Source organism: Episyrphus balteatus, chromosome 3 (genome assembly GCF_945859705.1).
Source record: "Episyrphus balteatus chromosome 3, idEpiBalt1.1, whole genome shotgun sequence".
Lineage (NCBI taxonomy): Eukaryota > Metazoa > Arthropoda > Insecta > Diptera > Syrphidae > Episyrphus > Episyrphus balteatus.
Genome location: NC_079136.1, coordinates 34,007,735 through 34,026,105, shown reverse-complemented (window position 1 = coordinate 34,026,105; position 18,371 = coordinate 34,007,735). Strand labels below are relative to the sequence as shown.

The 18,371-nt window shown below is 29.8% G+C and overlaps 2 protein-coding genes across 2 annotated transcripts; one reads left to right on the top strand and one right to left on the bottom strand.

Annotated features, from left to right (window-relative positions):
• The first annotated feature begins 976 nt into the window (after positions 1-976).
• Positions 977-4,131, top strand: LOC129913594 (vacuolar-sorting protein SNF8). The gene is made up of 4 exons (XM_055992353.1): positions 977-1,418; positions 1,469-1,598; positions 3,746-3,892; positions 3,953-4,131. Exons 1-4 carry the CDS (start codon positions 1,079-1,081, stop codon positions 4,092-4,094), a joined length of 759 nt encoding a protein of 252 aa, XP_055848328.1. The 5' UTR covers positions 977-1,078; the 3' UTR covers positions 4,095-4,131.
• Positions 4,132-4,138: 7 nt separating this feature from the next.
• LOC129913591 (sodium channel and clathrin linker 1) lies at positions 4,139-9,873 on the bottom strand. Its single transcript, XM_055992349.1, has 9 exons — positions 9,694-9,873; positions 9,564-9,636; positions 9,314-9,502; positions 5,382-5,495; positions 5,159-5,315; positions 4,727-5,109; positions 4,534-4,674; positions 4,343-4,473; positions 4,139-4,282 (listed from the first exon to the last, which is right to left on the bottom strand). The coding sequence occupies exons 1-9, from the start codon at positions 9,726-9,728 to the stop codon at positions 4,153-4,155; spliced, it is 1,353 nt and encodes a 450-aa protein (XP_055848324.1). The 5' UTR covers positions 9,729-9,873; the 3' UTR covers positions 4,139-4,152.
• Between the last annotated feature and the right edge of the window lie 8,498 nt (positions 9,874-18,371).

The window sequence follows — 18,371 nt, the reverse complement described above, 5'->3', positions numbered from 1 at the left end:
TCAATGGGTTATAAAAGAAGATAAAACTGCGGAGTGCTATTAAATGAGAGGGTGGAAACTGAAGATAGGGGTGCAAAAGCCCCCTTTTTGGTTTTTTCAATATACCTCGTAAACCAAGCAAAATTTTGATATATTGTATATACAACTTTTTGTAGAGAATTAAATTTCCAATTGGAATAATGTTTTTTAAAATTGAAAAAAAAAAATTTCCATACCAAAATAGTCGAAACAACCATAAAAAAATATCAAAAAAATCGATTTTTTGAGTTTTTTTGCTTTTTTAGTTGTACATTTTTTTTTGGGTTGAGATAGACATAAACATTGCTCCAAAGAAAAAAAGAAGATTAAATTTCCTTCAAAATGCTGTACCTACTCACTAAATTTTTTCATTGAAATTGACCGAAGTATGGCCATTTTAATATATCTTTTTTTCGCATTTTTAGTTTTACTTAAGTAAAACAGAAACATTTGAGGGGAAAGTACGATTACTTAAGCACCAAGAACTGATAATGAGACTTTGTATAGGGGTTAAATACAATCATTGTTTACTATGGGAGTGAGGGTCAATGTCCCCCCGTTTTGGAGGGAGGGGCAATTTTCTAAAAAAAAAATTTCGAAAACGGGAATAAACGAATTTTATTTTTTTTCCAAATTTCTATAGTCGTGCATTTTATTTGTAAAAAGTTTCCAAAGGCACCTCCCCTAAAATGCTTTAATTCTACAATTTACTTAATATTCCTGCCCAAGCAAAGTCGAACCGTTCACCGTTAGTACAAATGCAACGACTATCTTCAAATTCCAAATTTAGGAATACCCTGTACATTTGTCATTCCACACAAACACAACCATCAAAATGATGAGTTTCTGGAATTCTTGGAAATTTCTCATTCCACTGGAATTATTACCGTCTCTCCTTAAATTTAAATGACAGTTGTTGTATTTGTTATTAGTGTCATCATATGTTAATTGTTTTGGTAAATTTTAATTAAAGTTGAGCAAAGAAATATTTGATTTCAATTTATCATTTTCCGAAGAATTTTACTATTTTATTGAAAAAAAAAAACTAAATAGTACCACAATGAGACGCAGAGCCGGTTTGGGAGCCATTCAACAGCAACAATATGAAGCTGAAAAATACAAAGATAAAGGCAATGTTATGCAGGAATCCCAAATGGAACAAATGACCAAACAATTGGAAGTGTTTCGTGTTAAACTTGAAGAATTCGCAATGAGCCATAAAAGTGAAATTCGCAAAAATGCCCAATTCCGAAGACAATTTCAAGAAATGTGCGCCGCAATTGGCGTTGATCCATTGGCAACGGGCAAAGGTTTTTGGAGTGTTTTAGGAATGGGTGATTTTTACTATGAACTCGGAGTACAAGTTGTAGAAGTTTGCTTGGCATTAAATGAGAAAACTGGTAATAAATTGATATATCATTCAAAATTATATGTAACAATTAATTTTTAGGTGGTTTAATGGAACTTGGTGAACTGAGAAATCGATTAGTAGCCTCAAGAGGTCAAAGTGCTGCTCATCAAGAAATAACACAAGAAGACATCCTTATGGCTACCAAAAAGCTAAATATTTTCGGAAATGGGTGAGAATTAATTCATTCTGTTCCCTAATCCCTTTATACATTTAATTTATCAATTTAAAAAGAGCAAGTTAATGGTCTTGGTAGTTTTGAGACAAGCAAAATTCTATGCAAAGGCTTTTTTAGATATTTGTTTGAGAAGACAATCAACACTCTTTGATTTATAAACACTCTTGTCTGAATCAAGAAAGGAACCTGCACTTGCAATTTGGTGTAGAAACTTTGCAGGCATCAGTTTCATATTTTGTTCCGTTGGTCATTCAGAAATTTTGTCTTCTTGTCTTTTGTCGACTTGTCTTTGGTGGTTTTTATACCCGGGTGTACAGGAAGCCTATTAGCTTCTTAGTTATTATATACAATACTCCCACGTGTCTGGATTGGGGTAAAGGCTTTCCGAATCGGCCTAAGATTTATTCCACTTCTGAGGCTGATTAAATGCTTATGTCCTGGGGTGGAATTATCCTGGAGTGGAATCGGCTATTGTGATTTGTGATCGGTGATAGTCACAAGAACCAAATTTGCACTGCGAAAATCATATTTCTCAGAGCAAATTGGTGTTTTGTCACCGATCACAAATCACAATAGCCGATTCCACCCCAGGATAATATTGTGGCAACAAGGAAAAACGACATATCTAGCTAGCATAGCCAATTAGGCACTAGAGCTTAAGAAAGTATTATTTTTGGCTTAATACAATATTTATGGCCAAAACAAATATTCACTTTTCGGATATAATGGCTTTTACTCAGTACTATAAAGGTCTTAGTTGACATAGAACAATTTGCCTCATTTGAACCCCATACAAAAATGACTACTTTTAAGTTACATAGAACATTTTGCATTTAAAAATTAGCTGCCGGACTCCAAAATAAAATCCTTTAAAGCAATATTGAAAGGTCATGCGGCAGGTCGATTATGTCTTTTTTAGAATAGTTACTGACAATAATCAGCAATAGTTTGTAAGTAAGCTTCACTTGAATGTTTATTTAAATAATTGCTGTGTAATTATATTTTGTGATAATTTCTTGGTAAATACTAATTTGAAATCTTTGAACTTCTTTGGGCATGATGCACTTTATTAAATTTGTGTTTTTTTAATAAAAAAAACAACAAAAAGCTGAAACAGCAATATAATTACTCCAAAAATATTGTTTGTCTTGACTGTAAAGGCTTGGCCACACCGAAGGGTACTTGTGGTAGCGGTACGGGTAATTGAATGAAAAAAATTCCACAGCTGAATTTTGTTGTTCCAGTTTGAAATTTTTTTCATACAATTACCCGTACCGCTACCGCATGTACCCTTCGGTGTGGCCAAGCCTTAAGCTGGTTATTTTCATATACCGTGCTCATTACTATAATGTTGTATGTCGAACATAGAACAAAAAAATCAACTCGAAATGCAAGGAAATCAAATAAATGTTCTTATCAAAACAGAAAAACGTTAATTAAACAGATTTCCAACATCAAAGCAGAAATTTTAGCATTTGAATCGATAGATTATCCAGCTACGGTAGTTAATTTTCTATTTTCATGCTAAAATACATAAATAAAGGGTGAAATTCAGATACTCCAAACTTTGTAGTCGATTTTCTCGAAACATTTTTTTGAAACATAGAACATTATAGTTTTCAGGCAGCGATATATATATAAACAACAAGTATGCAATAGAGCCACAAACGAGCTCACAACTTATTCTTTCTTCTTCTATTCGACGATTTTCACTGCTTCAACCTCCTCACAAAACGTCGACATACTTCCTTTTATAATTTAATTATTTAGAACATTAACACAGAGTTGCCTTATCAAAATTGCACACTTGTTAGGGTTACCGCCGCGGTTTTTTTTTTTTTCTTCATGTTGATCAACATGAAATATTAAAAGTGGCTGAAGCATTTAATTGGGTTGTGTAAGTAGGAAGCTTCGAGACAAGAAAAAATTGTAATTCCTGTATAGTTAGATCCCTTATGTAAAAAACCTTCTAGTATATATGTTACTGCACTTCGAATTGCTGAAACAAACCGATTAGTCGGTAGCCGTTGTTTGATGGTATAATTTCTCGCAATTTCGTATATCTGTGTAAGCCCCATTCTTTAAATCTCGTTTATCTAGAAAAACATACATTTTCCTAAACGTTTTCTTTCTTTCCATAGTTTTACAGTTTACAAAGTCGCAAAAGGCAAATACATGGTTCAGTCGATACCAGCTGAATTGAGTGTGGACGAAGCAGCTATACTAACAGCTGCATCTAGCAACGAACAAGGCTATGTTACTATTTCATCACTCATCAAGCAACAAGGGTAATTTTTTGATAACCATAAAAGCAATGATCTCTTACTGATTTTTTTCTATCATTTTAGTTGGACTGAATATCGAGCTAAACAAGGAATTGAAAAAACCCTCAGCGAGGGTTTATGCTGGGTAGATGATCAAGGTGATGAAACAACTTATTGGTTTCCCAGTTTATTTCCAGGACGAACAACAACAATTAGCTCTTCTTAAAAGACATTTATATTTCTGTAAAATTAATTAAAAAAAAAAAAAAAAACACAATAAAGTCTTAATAATTTGTTTTATCCACTTTCAGTCGTTGCGCATGTATTTCCGCTTTGAGGTTTGAATTTTCTTTTTGAAGTCTTTGAATTTCATTACCAAATTTTTTTGTAACGTCTTCGATAGTGTTTTTCCATCTAAGAAAAAATAAGAGATTGCGGTTTAGGCAAACATTTTTGTCTGTGTAATTAGCTTACCTTTCTTTCAATTGTTGGTTATTTTCTATATATTGCCGCAATTGTTGCTCTCGTTTCTCACAAATCTTATCAGATTTTTTATCTTGCTTCAGCAGATTTCCCGTGGCTTCTATTTTAAGTTCCATTTCTATCTATAAAAATTATGAACATTTAAGACTAGATCAATTCTGAGTTCATCAGAGAAGTCTTACTAAAGTCTCAGATGCAATTTGGAGTTCATTATCAAGTCTTTGGTTCTCTTTAAGGGTCTCTTGAAGTTTTTGTTCGATATCCTTGCAACGAGCTTCTGCCGAAAAACAAGCTTTTGTTTGCTTCTCCAACTCCATTCTGACCTAAACAAAATTAATTGTTACCAAAATTAAGTTTATCTTATTTTAATCTAACCTCGTTATGTTTCTTTATTAAAGCCTTTTCCTTTTCTTCATATTGAGCTCTCAAAGTTTCAACATTCTTTTCAACTTTTCGTGCTGCTTCTTCCATCACTTGACCAATTGTTGTAGCCAATGTTTCACATTCTTCTTTTATGATCAACTCACGCTTAATAGCTTCTTCTTTTTCAGCTACAGCAGTTTCAGCTATGAGCAATGCCTCTTGCAACTTTTCCAAAGCATTCTTCTCTCGAATGAAACGTTCATCGATCATACCTTTGGCTAATGTTGTTGATAGTTCCAATTCGGAATTAGTGTGTAAAACTTCTTGAAGTTTTTGTTTTAAATTCGTATTGATTTGTTCCATTTGTTGATGTTCGTAAAGTTTGTTTTCTTGTTCTGCAAGTAAAGGGTTAGAAAAATAAGGGAACAAATTTGAAAACTTCACCTTGAATTATAGCTTGAAGTTCTTTAATACGATTATTACTTCTAATCTTATCTTCTCCTAACGCACGAATGGTTTGAGCTTGCTTGGCAAGATCGTTTTTCTGATTTGTTATAATATTTTCAAGGTTCTTGATTGTAGTGGAATATTGGTGTTTTATCTTGAAGAGAGAAAAATTACATAAGAAGATAAATTGAATGAATTTAGAATACAAAATTAATTTTACCTCAGTAAATGCACTTGGTTTAAATAATTGTTTGCGATAGTTTTGTATTTCAATTTCCAAATTAGAAATAGTGTCTTGAGATGTTTTCCATAGTTGTTGAATGGTACTTCGTTCCTGGATAATTCAAAAAGCTATAATGGACTGGCTACATATAAATCCCGGACATTACGTATTGGTAGATATATATATCGGTAACAATTGTCAAAAATGTTCTTAGCCATATAAACTTATATGTAGAGAAAGAGGGGGTACCTACTACTTAACGTTTGCGGATTTATTACAAATTTTTTGACAAAGAAAGAGTTTTGAGATTTTTATATTTAGCCCTATTTAGCATGAACACGATTCCACCTTGAAAGATTGAATTTCAAGTTTAGGAAAAATTGTTCACGTTCGGAAAACTTTCCGTATTTTTACACCGAAATAATGCGAAATAATCGCGGCTCTTTCTTATTTACATACAGGACGGGCCCAAAAGGTTAAAGGTTAAAAATGGTGTCAAATGAAGTAATTCGACGCGACGGTTGCATCTTCGAAAAGAGAAGGTTTAAGAAAAAAAAAAATTGAAAAATCGAGATAACTGTAAGTTATGGCATTACTATGATAAAGAATTTGAAAAAAGTGGGTCCTGCAAAACCGTCTGTCTTTATCCCTAGCAGCACCTTTAGCCAGTGAAGCGTTTTGCTTTAGAGCAGGGTTGTAAAAATATCAATTCAAAAAATGCATTTGAAATAAAAAAAAAATTGCAAGTAAAAAATGTTTGAATTAAAAAAAATTAATGCTAACTGAAAATTTTTTACATTAAAAAAATGTTATTGCTAAATGCTAATAGAAAAAAAAATTGCATTGAACCCAAATTTTTATTGCAAATAAAAAATTCTCTGCATTAAAAAAATCAATGCAAAATGTGTGCAAAATTCGACAAAAATTAGAAACAAATATTTAATGCCCAACTTTCCATTTAATTTTTTTCTTTAATGCAGACAAATTTTTCATTTGCTTTAATTTTTTTTTTTTTAATGTAAGATTTTTTTATTTGCAATCAAAATTAATATTAAGGGGGGAAATCCCTCCAGACGACACCTTTTTCACTATTTTTTTATGAAAAACTGAAAGCACTTATTGAAATTTGGAAAAAGACAAGATATTACTGACATTATCAAGAATTGAAAAAAAAATTTTTGAAATGAAAAAATAACAAAATGGCGGCTCTGGAGCCTTTCAAAGTTGATGCCTCTAGTTTGCGCCGCACAGTGTGCAATTTTCGCAATCTAGCTGTACTTTAATGAAAAATATATGTCTCCCAAATCCAACAAAATTGGTATCAATGGAAAGGTAAAACCTCAGACAATAGAATGGCAAAAAAAAACAACAAGAAAACAACTGTATTTACCGTTCCACAGAATCACAAACATCAGCTTGGTTTAAGAGAAAAAAAATTTAAAGCTCATTGCTTTTCTTGTGTCACTTTGATAAGAGCGTGGTGAAGTAAAATAAAAGTTGTGTAAATTAAATTTATTTTTTTTATTTTAAGTAACATTTAAGAAATATTTAAGGTAAGTTAATTTTTGTGTGCACTAAAAAATAAAAAAATAAAAAATTATTTGTGCGAAGACCTAAAGAGTGTTGTTTTTTTTTTTGTGTTCTTTAACTTTGTGAAGCGTTTTAAAAATGTATCCTCGTGTATCCGTCCTGTTTTTGGGCTTAAAATCTCCGTTGATGTATTCTGTGTTAGAATTCGTTGACTTTTCTTGCGTCAGGAGTGCGAAACCATTAAATTTTTTTTTTTTGTTCAGGTACATAGGCCAAAAACCAATTTTTTGATCTTTTGAAAAATCGTACATCCCATTTTTACAAATTGAAAATGATTTTTTTAGATTCTTGTTGGCAAAATAAGACAAAAATATTAAATAAAATTTTTCGATATTTTGCTTCGTTTTCGAAATAGAGACAGTTTAAGAACCAACTCCCAAAATCTTTTGCTCGATGTCGGCTCTTCCCCACCCATTGTGGTACATTTTGTACTCGTATACCACATATTGGACATATAGTTAGATATATAATTTTGAAAATCAATAAAACCCTTGTAGAAATACAATACTTAACAAAATTAAGCTGGTTTGCATCAAAAAAATTAAGTTTACTTGGAATTAGAATTAAGTACCGCTAGATTGGCAAAATTGCACACTGTGCGCCGTGCAATGTACAGGTCCAGGAAATCATCTTAAATCAAAAAGGAAATTTTTTTCCGTTAGATGATATTAGTACGCATGAACCTAAATTTATTTTTTTTAAATGAAAAATAAAAATTAGAAATCAAAAAAACGAAAAAAAACATGTTTTTTTTACAAAGAAGTAGTTAAAAAAATATTTACTGTACAAATTTTATTCAACTTTTAGGTTCATGTTGTGGCCAATGATTTAAGGAGTAATTTGCTTCAAATTTCAAGTCGATAGCTTCATTAGTTTTTGAGTTACATTGCACGGCGCGGAAAAAAACTAGTTTCGAAAAAAATGCGTTTAAAGTTTTCGTTTTCGTACTATGGTAGGTTCGGAGCGCATTGGTTTTGGGACTATCTAGGCACTTTTGAGGCTTCATTTAAGGCTAAGACCACTGAAAATAGTTTCTTCGGTTGATAAATAAATTTATTACGCAAAAAAATAAATGCAAAAATAAAAAATTCCGGAGGGATTTCCCCCCTTAATGAAAAGCAAATGCACTTGAAAAAAATAAGAAAAATTTTTTGCTCACTAACTGTTTTTGGTACTTCCCTTAAAGGGGAACTTAAGAGTTTTTTAAGCATTCAAATTAACAGTACCATTTATATAACCAAAGTCGGAAAAATTCCTTATTTCACAAAACGTTTCTAACTATTTTCATATCAATTTGAAATTTAAAAAAAATAACTACCTAATTCTTTGTTTTTTTTTTTTTAAGTTTAATATTTTTTTGTAGAAATTAAATTTTTGAAAACGGGTTGAAGAATTTTTTGAAATGTTGTTTGTATGATGTGGATTAATAATTTCTTCAGCATACCATTTTTTTTTTTTTTTTTTTTTGAAAAATGTTTGAGAATTTGTAAGTTTTATCAACTATTAATTGATAGTTGCAAATTGCAATAAGAGTGATTATGTAGGTACATAAGTAGGCACTTTTTCATATTATTTTACATGTTTTATGTAAATTAGGAATTAAATTAAACTTAGTTTATTCTATTATGAATGTTTGCATAAAAGCAACTTTTACCATAAGGACGAGAACGTGCAACACAGTAGTGAATGTTTAATTAATTGGAAGAAGCTATTATTAATAAAAATATTGATGTGATTAGGAATATAAAATTTAAACTTTTTCAATTTGAATAAAAGTTTTGAACCTGGGGTCGAATTACGCCATGCGTTCGTTAATATGGTCGCTATGTGTCCCTATTTTTTTCTACTAATTAAATAGAGACAGAAATAGTCAAAACATTAAGGTATGATCGTAATTGTGTGCCGTGATTCGACCCCTGATCTTAAAAAATCGATTTCACAATTTATATTTCTCCAATTTCAGATAATTAAAAAAAAATAAATTTAATTATTAAAAATAACTTCAAATATATATAAAAAAAGACAAAAACCTTCATTATCATGCGATACTCTTTTATTTAAAACTTTGTTAATTTTAGATTTCGGTCAAGTTACTAAAGTGAATTTTTTTCTAAATTGATTTCCACAACTTGAAGAAAAAAAAAAACAAATAAAAACACAACAAGAAAATAGGAAAAAGTGATTTTTTTAAATCAACTTTACTCAAATACATAAATTCCATTGCAAACGCATAAATGTTTTGCCCAGTTTTAATTAATCTCATATTTAATTAGCCTCATATTTTAGTTGTTCCTACATTCTATAATAAAAAAAAACCCTTTAATAAAAATATGTTTTACCTCATTCAAGTGTTGCACTTGTTTGGTTAAATTTGATATTGCATCATCAGTCAGCTGTACGTGTTCACGTTCAGTTTTCCAATTATCATCAATTGCTGGTTGTGGTTGAATACTATTGATTTGGGAACTTATTCGATTATTGACTTCGATAACGTTCAAAACTTGTTCCTTAAGCTTGGTTTGTTCCTCCTGTGTTAAATCAATTAGAACGGTTTTTGTGTTTTCTTTACAAACAATTTCAATAAATTACTTTGTAGGAATCCAGTTCGTGTTCAATTTTCTGAATTATATTTTCGTAACTATTTTTAATTTCATTAAAATTTCTAGAAAAAAAAAATAGGTTTAAAAAACTTATTTGTCAATGTTTAAAATTTAAATACTTATCAGGTGGCAAAATGCTTGCGTTGTTTGTCATAATTGGCACTAAAGTTATTTTTCCCAAATTTCGCACATATCTTAATTTTATTGTTTCACTGGTATTTTAATAATTTTTTAGAAAGAAGTCAAATTTTATACTGGAATTTGTTTACTATTTTTGTTGTGGTTCAAAACGTTACTATAGAAATCGTATGGCAATTTCAACAACGTTACCAAGGTTTTGTGTACAAAACAAGGGGTTGCTTCAAAATTTGTTAACAGAATTTGATTAATTTCTTCAAATATACATAAGAAGAATAGAGGAAGTGCTCTTTAAAATAGGTTAATATTCACAAAGTTGTATTGTTTAAAAAAAAAAAACGATGCCATTATTCAATAAAAAATACGAATCAAAACCAACACCCATAAGAACCGGAAGATGCAATATAGGTTGTCCCCCAGTTGCTGAAGACTTAGACGAATACAAGAATATATCTTTAACTTTGGGTGATAAGGAGTTAAAATTTGCTGAAGGAATATGGATACATTCTAGTAAAAAAGGGGATGTCGATGATATGACACGAATGAATCGGAAGATAAAGAAGTTGGAAGGGGAAAATAATTTAAATAAAGTTAAAGTGGAAATTTTGTTGGATTTATTAACTGAAAATGTTATTGAAATGAATGATATATTAGAAAAGTGATTTTTTTCATTCTAAAATAAATAATAATTAACAATTTAAAGCATTCTTTTAACTTGAATTAATGTAAATTATTAATGCCCTCTTTTAGGCTATTGATTATGTCATTTAGAAAGGAACTAAGACGTTCACGGGTTTTTATTGCAGGAATCGTTCAATGGGCTATAAAAGAACATAAAACCGCGGAGTGCTATTAAATGAGAGGGTGGAAACTGAAGATAGGGGTGTAAAAGCCCCCTTTTTGGTTTTTTCAGTATATCTCGTAAACCGAGCAAAATTTTAGTATATTGCTCTCAAAACTTTTTGTAGAGAATTGAATTTCCTATAAGAATAATGTTTTCTAAAAATTGAAAAAAAAAATTTCCATACCAAAATAGTCGAAACAATCATAAAAAAAATATCAAAAAAATCGATTTTTTGAGTTTTTTTTGCTTTTTTAGTTGTACATTTTTTTTGGGTTGAGATAGACATAAACATTGCTCCAAAGAAAAAAAAAAGATTAAATTTCCTTCAAAACCCTGTACTCACTAAATTTTTTCATTGAAAATTAACCGAAGTATGGCCATTTTAATCTATCTTTTTTTCGCATTTTTAGTTTTACTCAAGTAAAACAGAAACATTTGAGGGGAAAGTACGATAACTTAAGCACCAAGAACTGATAATGAGATTTTGTAGAGGGGTTAAATACAATCATTGTTTACTATGGGAGGGGGGATCTATGTCCCCCCGTTTTGGCGGGAGGGGCAATTTTCTAAAAAAAATACTTAAAATAAAAAAAAATTATTAAAAAACAACGGCAACACTCACAGTTTTGATTGATACTTTTTCCAAAAGCTAGAATTATAAACTTAATATTAATTTTAAAATGAAGTTATTTTAATCAATTGTTTTTGAAATACCCGTTTTCAAAGTCAAAACTTGTGAAAAAAAAGTTTAAAAAGCACATTGAGTACAATTTTCACAAAGACTGTGGACTTCAATACGAAATTGATCGACAAAGTAAACTGCCTTAATTGATTTCTTATCAAATCATGAAAATCATAATATTCCTATGCCTTCTACTTTTTGAGAAAATTGAAAAATAGACAAAATACTTTCATTATTGGAATCACTCGTTTATTTCAAAAACAATTGATTAAAATAACTTCATTTTAAAATTAATATTAAGTTTATAATTCCAGCTTTTGGAAAAAGTATCAATCAAAACTGTGAGTGTTGCCGTTGTTTTTTAATAATTTTTTTTTATTTTAAGTATTTTTTTTAGAAAATTGCCCCTCCCGCCAAAACGGGGGGACATAGATCCCCCCTCCCATAGTAAGCAATGATTGTATTTAACCCCTCTACAAAATCTCATTATCAGTTCTTGGTGCTTAAGTTATCGTACTTTCCCCTCAAATGTTTCTGTTTTACTTGAGTAAAACTAAAAATGCGAAAAAAAGATAGATTAAAATGGCCATACTTCGGTTAATTTTCAATGAAAAAATTTAGTGAGTACAGGGTTTTGAAGGAAATTTAATCTTCTTTTTTTCTTTGGAGCAATGTTTATGTCTATCTCAACCCAAAAAAAATGTACAACTAAAAAAGCAAAAAAAACTCAAAAAATCGATTTTTTTGATATTTTTTTTATGATTGTTTCGACTATTTTGGTATGGAAATTTTTTTTTCAATTTTTAGAAAACATTATTCTTATAGGAAATTCAATTCTCTACAAAAAGTTTTGAGAGCAATATACTAAAATTTTGCTCGGTTTACGAGATATACTGAAAAAACCAAAAAGGGGGCTTTTACACCCCTATCTTCAGTTTCCACCCTCTCATTTAATAGCACTCCGCGGTTTTATGTTCTTTTATAGCCCATTGAACGATTCCTGCAATAAAAACCCGTGAACGTCTTAGTTCCTTATTGCCCTGTTTTTTTCGACATAATCAATAGCCTATTTTGCAACCAGTTATTTTAAATAAAAATTTAATTTAAGAGTTGAACTGTTTTTGAATTATTTTTTTTTCTGAATCTATAAAATAATGGTTTTTAATTTTCATTATTACTCAAAGATACCTACATACCCACCTCTTACGAAAACTTAGAAAACTAAAGTCGAAATTTCAAATATAGTTTTGTTGGGAGGGTGTATTTTAGCGGAAGAAAAGAAGGAGTTGTGGACCAACACAACTGTTAAAAAAATTGTTTGTCGGATGTAATCATAGGACACATGTTTTTAAGATATTTATTGACACTGAACCTAATGACCTCAAAATCAAGTTAATACGATTGCTCTTAGAAAAATAATTGCTCATTTAACGCAAGGAAGGGTGCTTGTTTTGGACTACAACAGGGTAAATATAAAAAACCTGATGAAATTCGGAATGAGGGTTTAAGATGAAGCAGCCACAAGGAGTCCATAAAGTCCTAAACACTTAATTTTGAGCAAAGGGTGTTTTTTTTTTTTTTTTTTTTTGAGAATTTGACAGGTATGTACATTTTTTTAGTTTTTAAAATTGGTGAAAAAATTTCGTCGGTAATAAGAATTGAGAATATAAAAAAACTAGAACATTTTCTTGAGTAAAAGGGTGTTTTTTTTTAAGAAAGGATGAAATTCGGAATTAGTCATTCGTCTGTTTGTAAAATTGTCAATGTTTCCTTTTTTTTGCCTGACTACGGCAAAGCCAAAAGTAGGTTTATATTCATCTGTGAAAAATAAGATTTCTTTAAAAGTGCCTTGCTATCTGCTAGTTATTGTCTATATAGTACATTTCATAGTTATTAGAGCGTGTTTTAAAGTCACGGATGCATAGAAACAAGGACGAACAAATAACGTGACGAGAAACCAAATTAAGTAAGTACTTTTATACACCTATTTAAAAGTGATTTATGTACCGATAAATTTAATATGTATATCGTTGTTAAGTTAGAGGAATAACGACTAGTTAGTTATACCATTAATGACTACGACTAATAAAAAAATAGTTATGTATTTTATTTTGTTTTCAAAATATAGTTTTAAGACACTTATGTAATAAATCATCCTTAACCCTCTGTCGGCACACTACTGGTGCGAATTTGGCAGGACAAAAATAAAAAAAATTAGAATTTTTCCAAAAAGTGGTGACATTAAAGTCTCTTTATAAGGCTGGAAATATATTTTTTTGGGAATTGTGAATACAATATTCGAATTCCTCGGAACCAATTCCTCATAACCTAAATGTAAATGAAAGGGTTAACTGAACCTAGTTTAAAGTTCAGTGTCCAATAATTTAACTTTTAAAATAAATGTTTCACATATCTGTGCATTGTTTTTAATGATATTTCGTGTTGAAGTTTTTTGATTTACCATAGCTAACACGTCAGATGAACCATCAATTATAAAAATTGAAACACTTCAATATGTTGCACAAAAGACACGAATTATGCCTATAGTTTAATTTTTTGATTTTCGCACAGAACTGTGAATTAGATTTCATACAAAAAAAAAAAAAACGGTACATCATTTGCAGCTAAAAACTTTTTAAATAAGTAATTTTAAACACAATTATTTTAGTTTTTTATGTTTTGTTTAAATTTTGTGAAAAAAAAAACAAAATTATAATTTCTTTGTTTAGTTTAAGTTTTATTTTTATTTTTTTACTTTTATTGAAAAATGTTTGAACATTTTTATTACATACAGGGTGTCCGGTAGAAAATGGATAAGCCTGAAATGGCTGATAGGTGCACTTTTGACTGTTCTTAAACCGAATAGAAAAGGTTTCTATCGCAACCAGTTCAGAAAATATTAGCTTTTTTTCGTTCAGTGTACTTTAAATTTCATCATCTTACGTTTTCTTTAACCACAACCACGAATGAATGAATTTTATAAATTTCTTATTTTTATAATTTTCTACAATAATTGGCTCACTTTATAAGAAATTAAAAGTTTTTATAACTGTTGCATCTTTTCTTTAAAAAAATTTTGAAATTTGTTTTTCGATGCAAAATGTAAAAAAAATTTTTTCTACTTTGCATTAAAAAAAGATAACTTATTTTTTTTATAGCCATTGTTCAACGGTTATAACGCTTTTTTTAATAGTTATGTGTAAGAAGGATTATTGTAAGATATGACTGATTAAAAAAACTGATGGAATCCATGCATTTGTGGCAGCAATGTGAAAAACTTAAGATTTTACAGTTAAAATAATTTATTAAATTAAAAGCCTTTTTTTACTTGCGATATAGGTACTATATATCAAGTTATGCATTCGTACAAAAAAAAAAGTTGAGATAACATTTTTCCATGACATTACGATTATAGACAATGCCAAAAAAGTGGGTCCCGGAAGTCCGTCTGTCTGTCTGTCTGTCTGTCAGTCTGTCTGTCAGTCTGTCTGTCAGTCTGTCTGTCAGTCTGTCTGTCAGTCTGTTTGTCAGTCTGTCTGTATAAGGAGCTACAGCCTAAACGGATGGACCGATTAATGCCAAACTTGGTATGTAGAATCCGATTGTCTCCGAAACTGCTTATTCGATTTAAACCAAACTTTTTGTGAAGAAGCATTTATATAATTTAAATATAAGCCAAAAATAAGATTTTGAAAAAAATAATTTTTGGATTTTTAAAAAAATTTTGAAAATTTTTTTTTGAAAAATCAAATTTTCGAAAACGGGAGATTGATTTTTTTTGAAATTTTGTTTTTAGATGTTGATTAGTGATTTCTACAAAATGGCATACCAATTTTATTTTAAAACTTTTTTTCCAAAAAATTATTTATAAAAAATTAGTTTTTTAAAAAACGGCTCAAACGATTTTTAAAATTTTTTTTCTAAAAATGCATCTTAATATATCAATCAAAACTGCATACTTGTTTTGGAGGGCAACTTAATTTCAGATTTTATTTTATTTTTTTTTTAAACGAATTTTATTTTTTTTTTTCCAAATTTCTATATAAAAAGTCTTAAAAATTTAAGCAACTTTAACTCTAAGAGCAAGTTCGTGCGACCCAGTCGTGCATTTTATTTATTTTGGTACCAATAACTTCCTATACTCTGTCCGATAAAAATTGGCAGTACAGGGAAGGTAGGGCATTTGCATCTCACTCTGCTTCACGCATTCTGGATATGTCTATCACATAAAAAAGCTCACACAGCGATGCCGTATTATCCGAAAAAAATGTTTCAAAAAGGTACCAGCGTTACCATTTTATCGGTAAAATTTCACAAAAACGAAAAAAAATAAATAATTTTTCGTTTAACACCAAAATAACAAAACAAAAAATTCACTCATTTAAAACACAGCCCGACCCCAAGCAAGAGTAAACTATTTTTCCTGTTGAAATGTTAAAATGCATGTCAAAATGTTGACATTAACTGTTTTCCTTCATACACAAAATAAAAAACAAACAGCCACCAACACCACGACAACACATAATGCTTTTTTTCATTTTAAAAGCTTCAAAAAGCATTAATCCTGAAAGCTCTTTCAGAAAAATAATAGAAAAAGGAGTAGTTTATGAAGGAAGTTTACCAATGGTAATGGTAACTCTTATGTATTGTAAATACTTTTAATAAAAAAGTTTTATCATTGAGTTTCATTCTGCCACAGATCGAGTGGCAGATCGGTCATAGGAGGGTGTACTTCGCTTAGTAAAGAAATTACAACAACAATGCCATGGCGCGCCTGTGGTTTTCTTGTGTGTTTCAGGGGCATATTTTTCGTGAATTGCTTTTTGGCAGTCGTTAGGTCCCACTGATTTTGAAAAAGCTCTCCCATAAGGCCTGTACTGCCAATTTTTATCGGACAGACTATAGTAACTCTAGATTTGATGAAAACTTTTACCATTCTGCAATCTCCTTTGGACGCGCATATTTTTAAAAAAGTTGGCCACCTACGTTCCTATGGATTTTTTTATACCACAGGTGTTTGAAAATTTTCATAAAATTTTTTTTTTCACATTTTGCATCGAAAAACAAATTTCAAAATTTTGTTTAAAGAAAAGATGTAACAGTTATAAAAACTTTTAATTTCGTATGTAGTGAGCCAATTATTGTAGAAAATTATAAAAATAAGAAATTTATAAAATTAATTCATTCGTGGTTGTGGTTAAAGAAAACGTAAGATAATGAAATTTAAAGTACACTGAACGAAAAAAAGCTAATATTTTCTAAACTGGTTGCGATAGAAACTTTTTCTATTCGGTTTTAGAACAGTCAAAAGTGCACCTGTCAGCCATTTCAGGCTTATCCATTTTCTACCGGGCACCCTGTATACTACGTTTAGAGATCAAAACTTCGTCAACAAACCTTTAAATGGAATTATCCTCGAACCAATTTTTAAATTCCGTGATTTGCATATTTTCATGAATTTTAGCATAACTTTAACTTGCTATCCATCCTTGCATTTTTATCAAAAGGAAACCCCATATTTTTTTTATTGAAAGCTTATACAAATATTGTTAAATAAAGATGTTAACTAAAAAACACTGATGTTTAATGTTTAAGGTCCAATTTATTCACTCTCCATTATATTTAAAGGCCCCATTAAAAATAAAAAATCTGTCAAATCACATACAAATTTTAAAATTTCCCGTTTTTAATGGAGACTTTAAATTTAATGGAGTGTAAATAAATTGGGCCTAAAAGCAAAATAATTATTTTATTTTGCTTTCATTAATGTTTATTTTAAACATTAATCATCAGATAATGAATATTACTGTCACTATTTTTTTTTTTCTTATCACTTTTTCATATAAATTGTATTACTCATTTCATAGAAGTTAAACATTTTCATTATAATTCTCATTTTACCCACCTACACTATCAACTTCATCTGTTTGTCCATAAATTTATCGATTTAATTGATAGAAAAACAAAATTAAAACTGTTTCTAAAATAGAAGTTTTTAATAAATATGGAATAATGAAATTACTTATGAATTTCATTAACTTTAAATGCAAAAAAAAATGCATCAAGAATTAAAATCTACGACTGAGTCCTAAGTACTTGCTTCTTTAGACAAGTTGAAGTTGTAAAAAATAGTGTGTATTATTATGTAAAAATGTTTAAGGCCCATTTGCTGAAACGAGTCTTAAATATTTATGTGAAACATAAACCCTTAAGTTCTACATAGTGGTTTGCACGAACTTCAAATTGTGTCATAAATTCCTCTAAGTTTAACACAACTTAGGGGGAAGAAATAGTAGATCTTAAGGATTTTATGTTTTACTTAAAGTATTTTAGGCCCATTTGCTGAAACGAAACTTAAATATTTAAGTGAATCGTAAAGCTTTAAGTTCTACATTGCGATTTGCACGAACTTCAAACTAGGTCATAAATTCCTCTAAGATAAACATAACTTAGGGGGAAGAAATAGTAGATCATAAGTGGTTTACGTTCTACTTAAGCATATTTATTTGAGAAAAAAGAGAGAATATAGCTCAAAAAATGATGCGTTGGTACCAAAATGGACAAAAATTAAGTATAGCAATATGAGTTGACTTACTTTAATAAATCCTAACCATCTGCAAACGCAAAAAATTCTCTGAAAATTTTTTTGAGAGAATGTTCACCCTTTTGTTGTTTTTTTTCAACACTTATTTTGACACACACATACGTTCACAAAACACAAACACATTCACTAAAATTATTCCATTTATTAATTAAAACGCAAGTTTTACTGGGCTTTCACTATTTTTACCTTTTTCCATACAATTTGTATTTGTACTATTTGTATTGTATTACGGTAGCGGTATGGGTAGAGGTCACTGTACTTGTATGAACAAAATTTCAAACTGACATATCAACGTTCAGATGTTGAATTTTTTTTCATACAAATATCGTTACCGCTAACCGTACCGCTACCGCATACCCTCCGGTGTGGCCAAGCCTTTAACCATCTACCGATGGTAAAATTCACAACACACATTTTTGGAACACTGTTCATTTTTTGTTTTTATATTGGTCACATTCATTTTTGACAAACAAAATATTAACAAAACAAATTCTGTCAAATGAATATTTTTACTTGCTCTATAGGGCAA

Bases quoted from the DNA above. Each gene is read 5' to 3' on its own strand.
- LOC129913594 (XM_055992353.1), top strand. From the start codon at position 1,079: ATGAGACGCAGAGCCGGTTTGGGAGCCATTCAACAGCAACAATATGAA. The intron at 1,599-3,745 runs GTGAGAATTAAT...TTCTTTCCATAG, and splicing joins CTAAATATTTTCGGAAATGG to TTTTACAGTTTACAAAGTCG. The intron at 3,893-3,952 runs GTAATTTTTTGA...CTATCATTTTAG, and splicing joins TCACTCATCAAGCAACAAGG to TTGGACTGAATATCGAGCTA.
- LOC129913591 (XM_055992349.1), bottom strand. From the start codon at position 9,728: ATGACAAACAACGCAAGCATTTTGCCACCTGATAA. The intron at 9,637-9,693 runs GTATTTAAATTT...TTTTTTTTCTAG, and splicing joins AGCATTTTGCCACCTGATAA to AAATTTTAATGAAATTAAAA. The intron at 4,283-4,342 runs GTAAGCTAATTA...ATTTTTTCTTAG, and splicing joins AACCAACAATTGAAAGAAAG to ATGGAAAAACACTATCGAAG.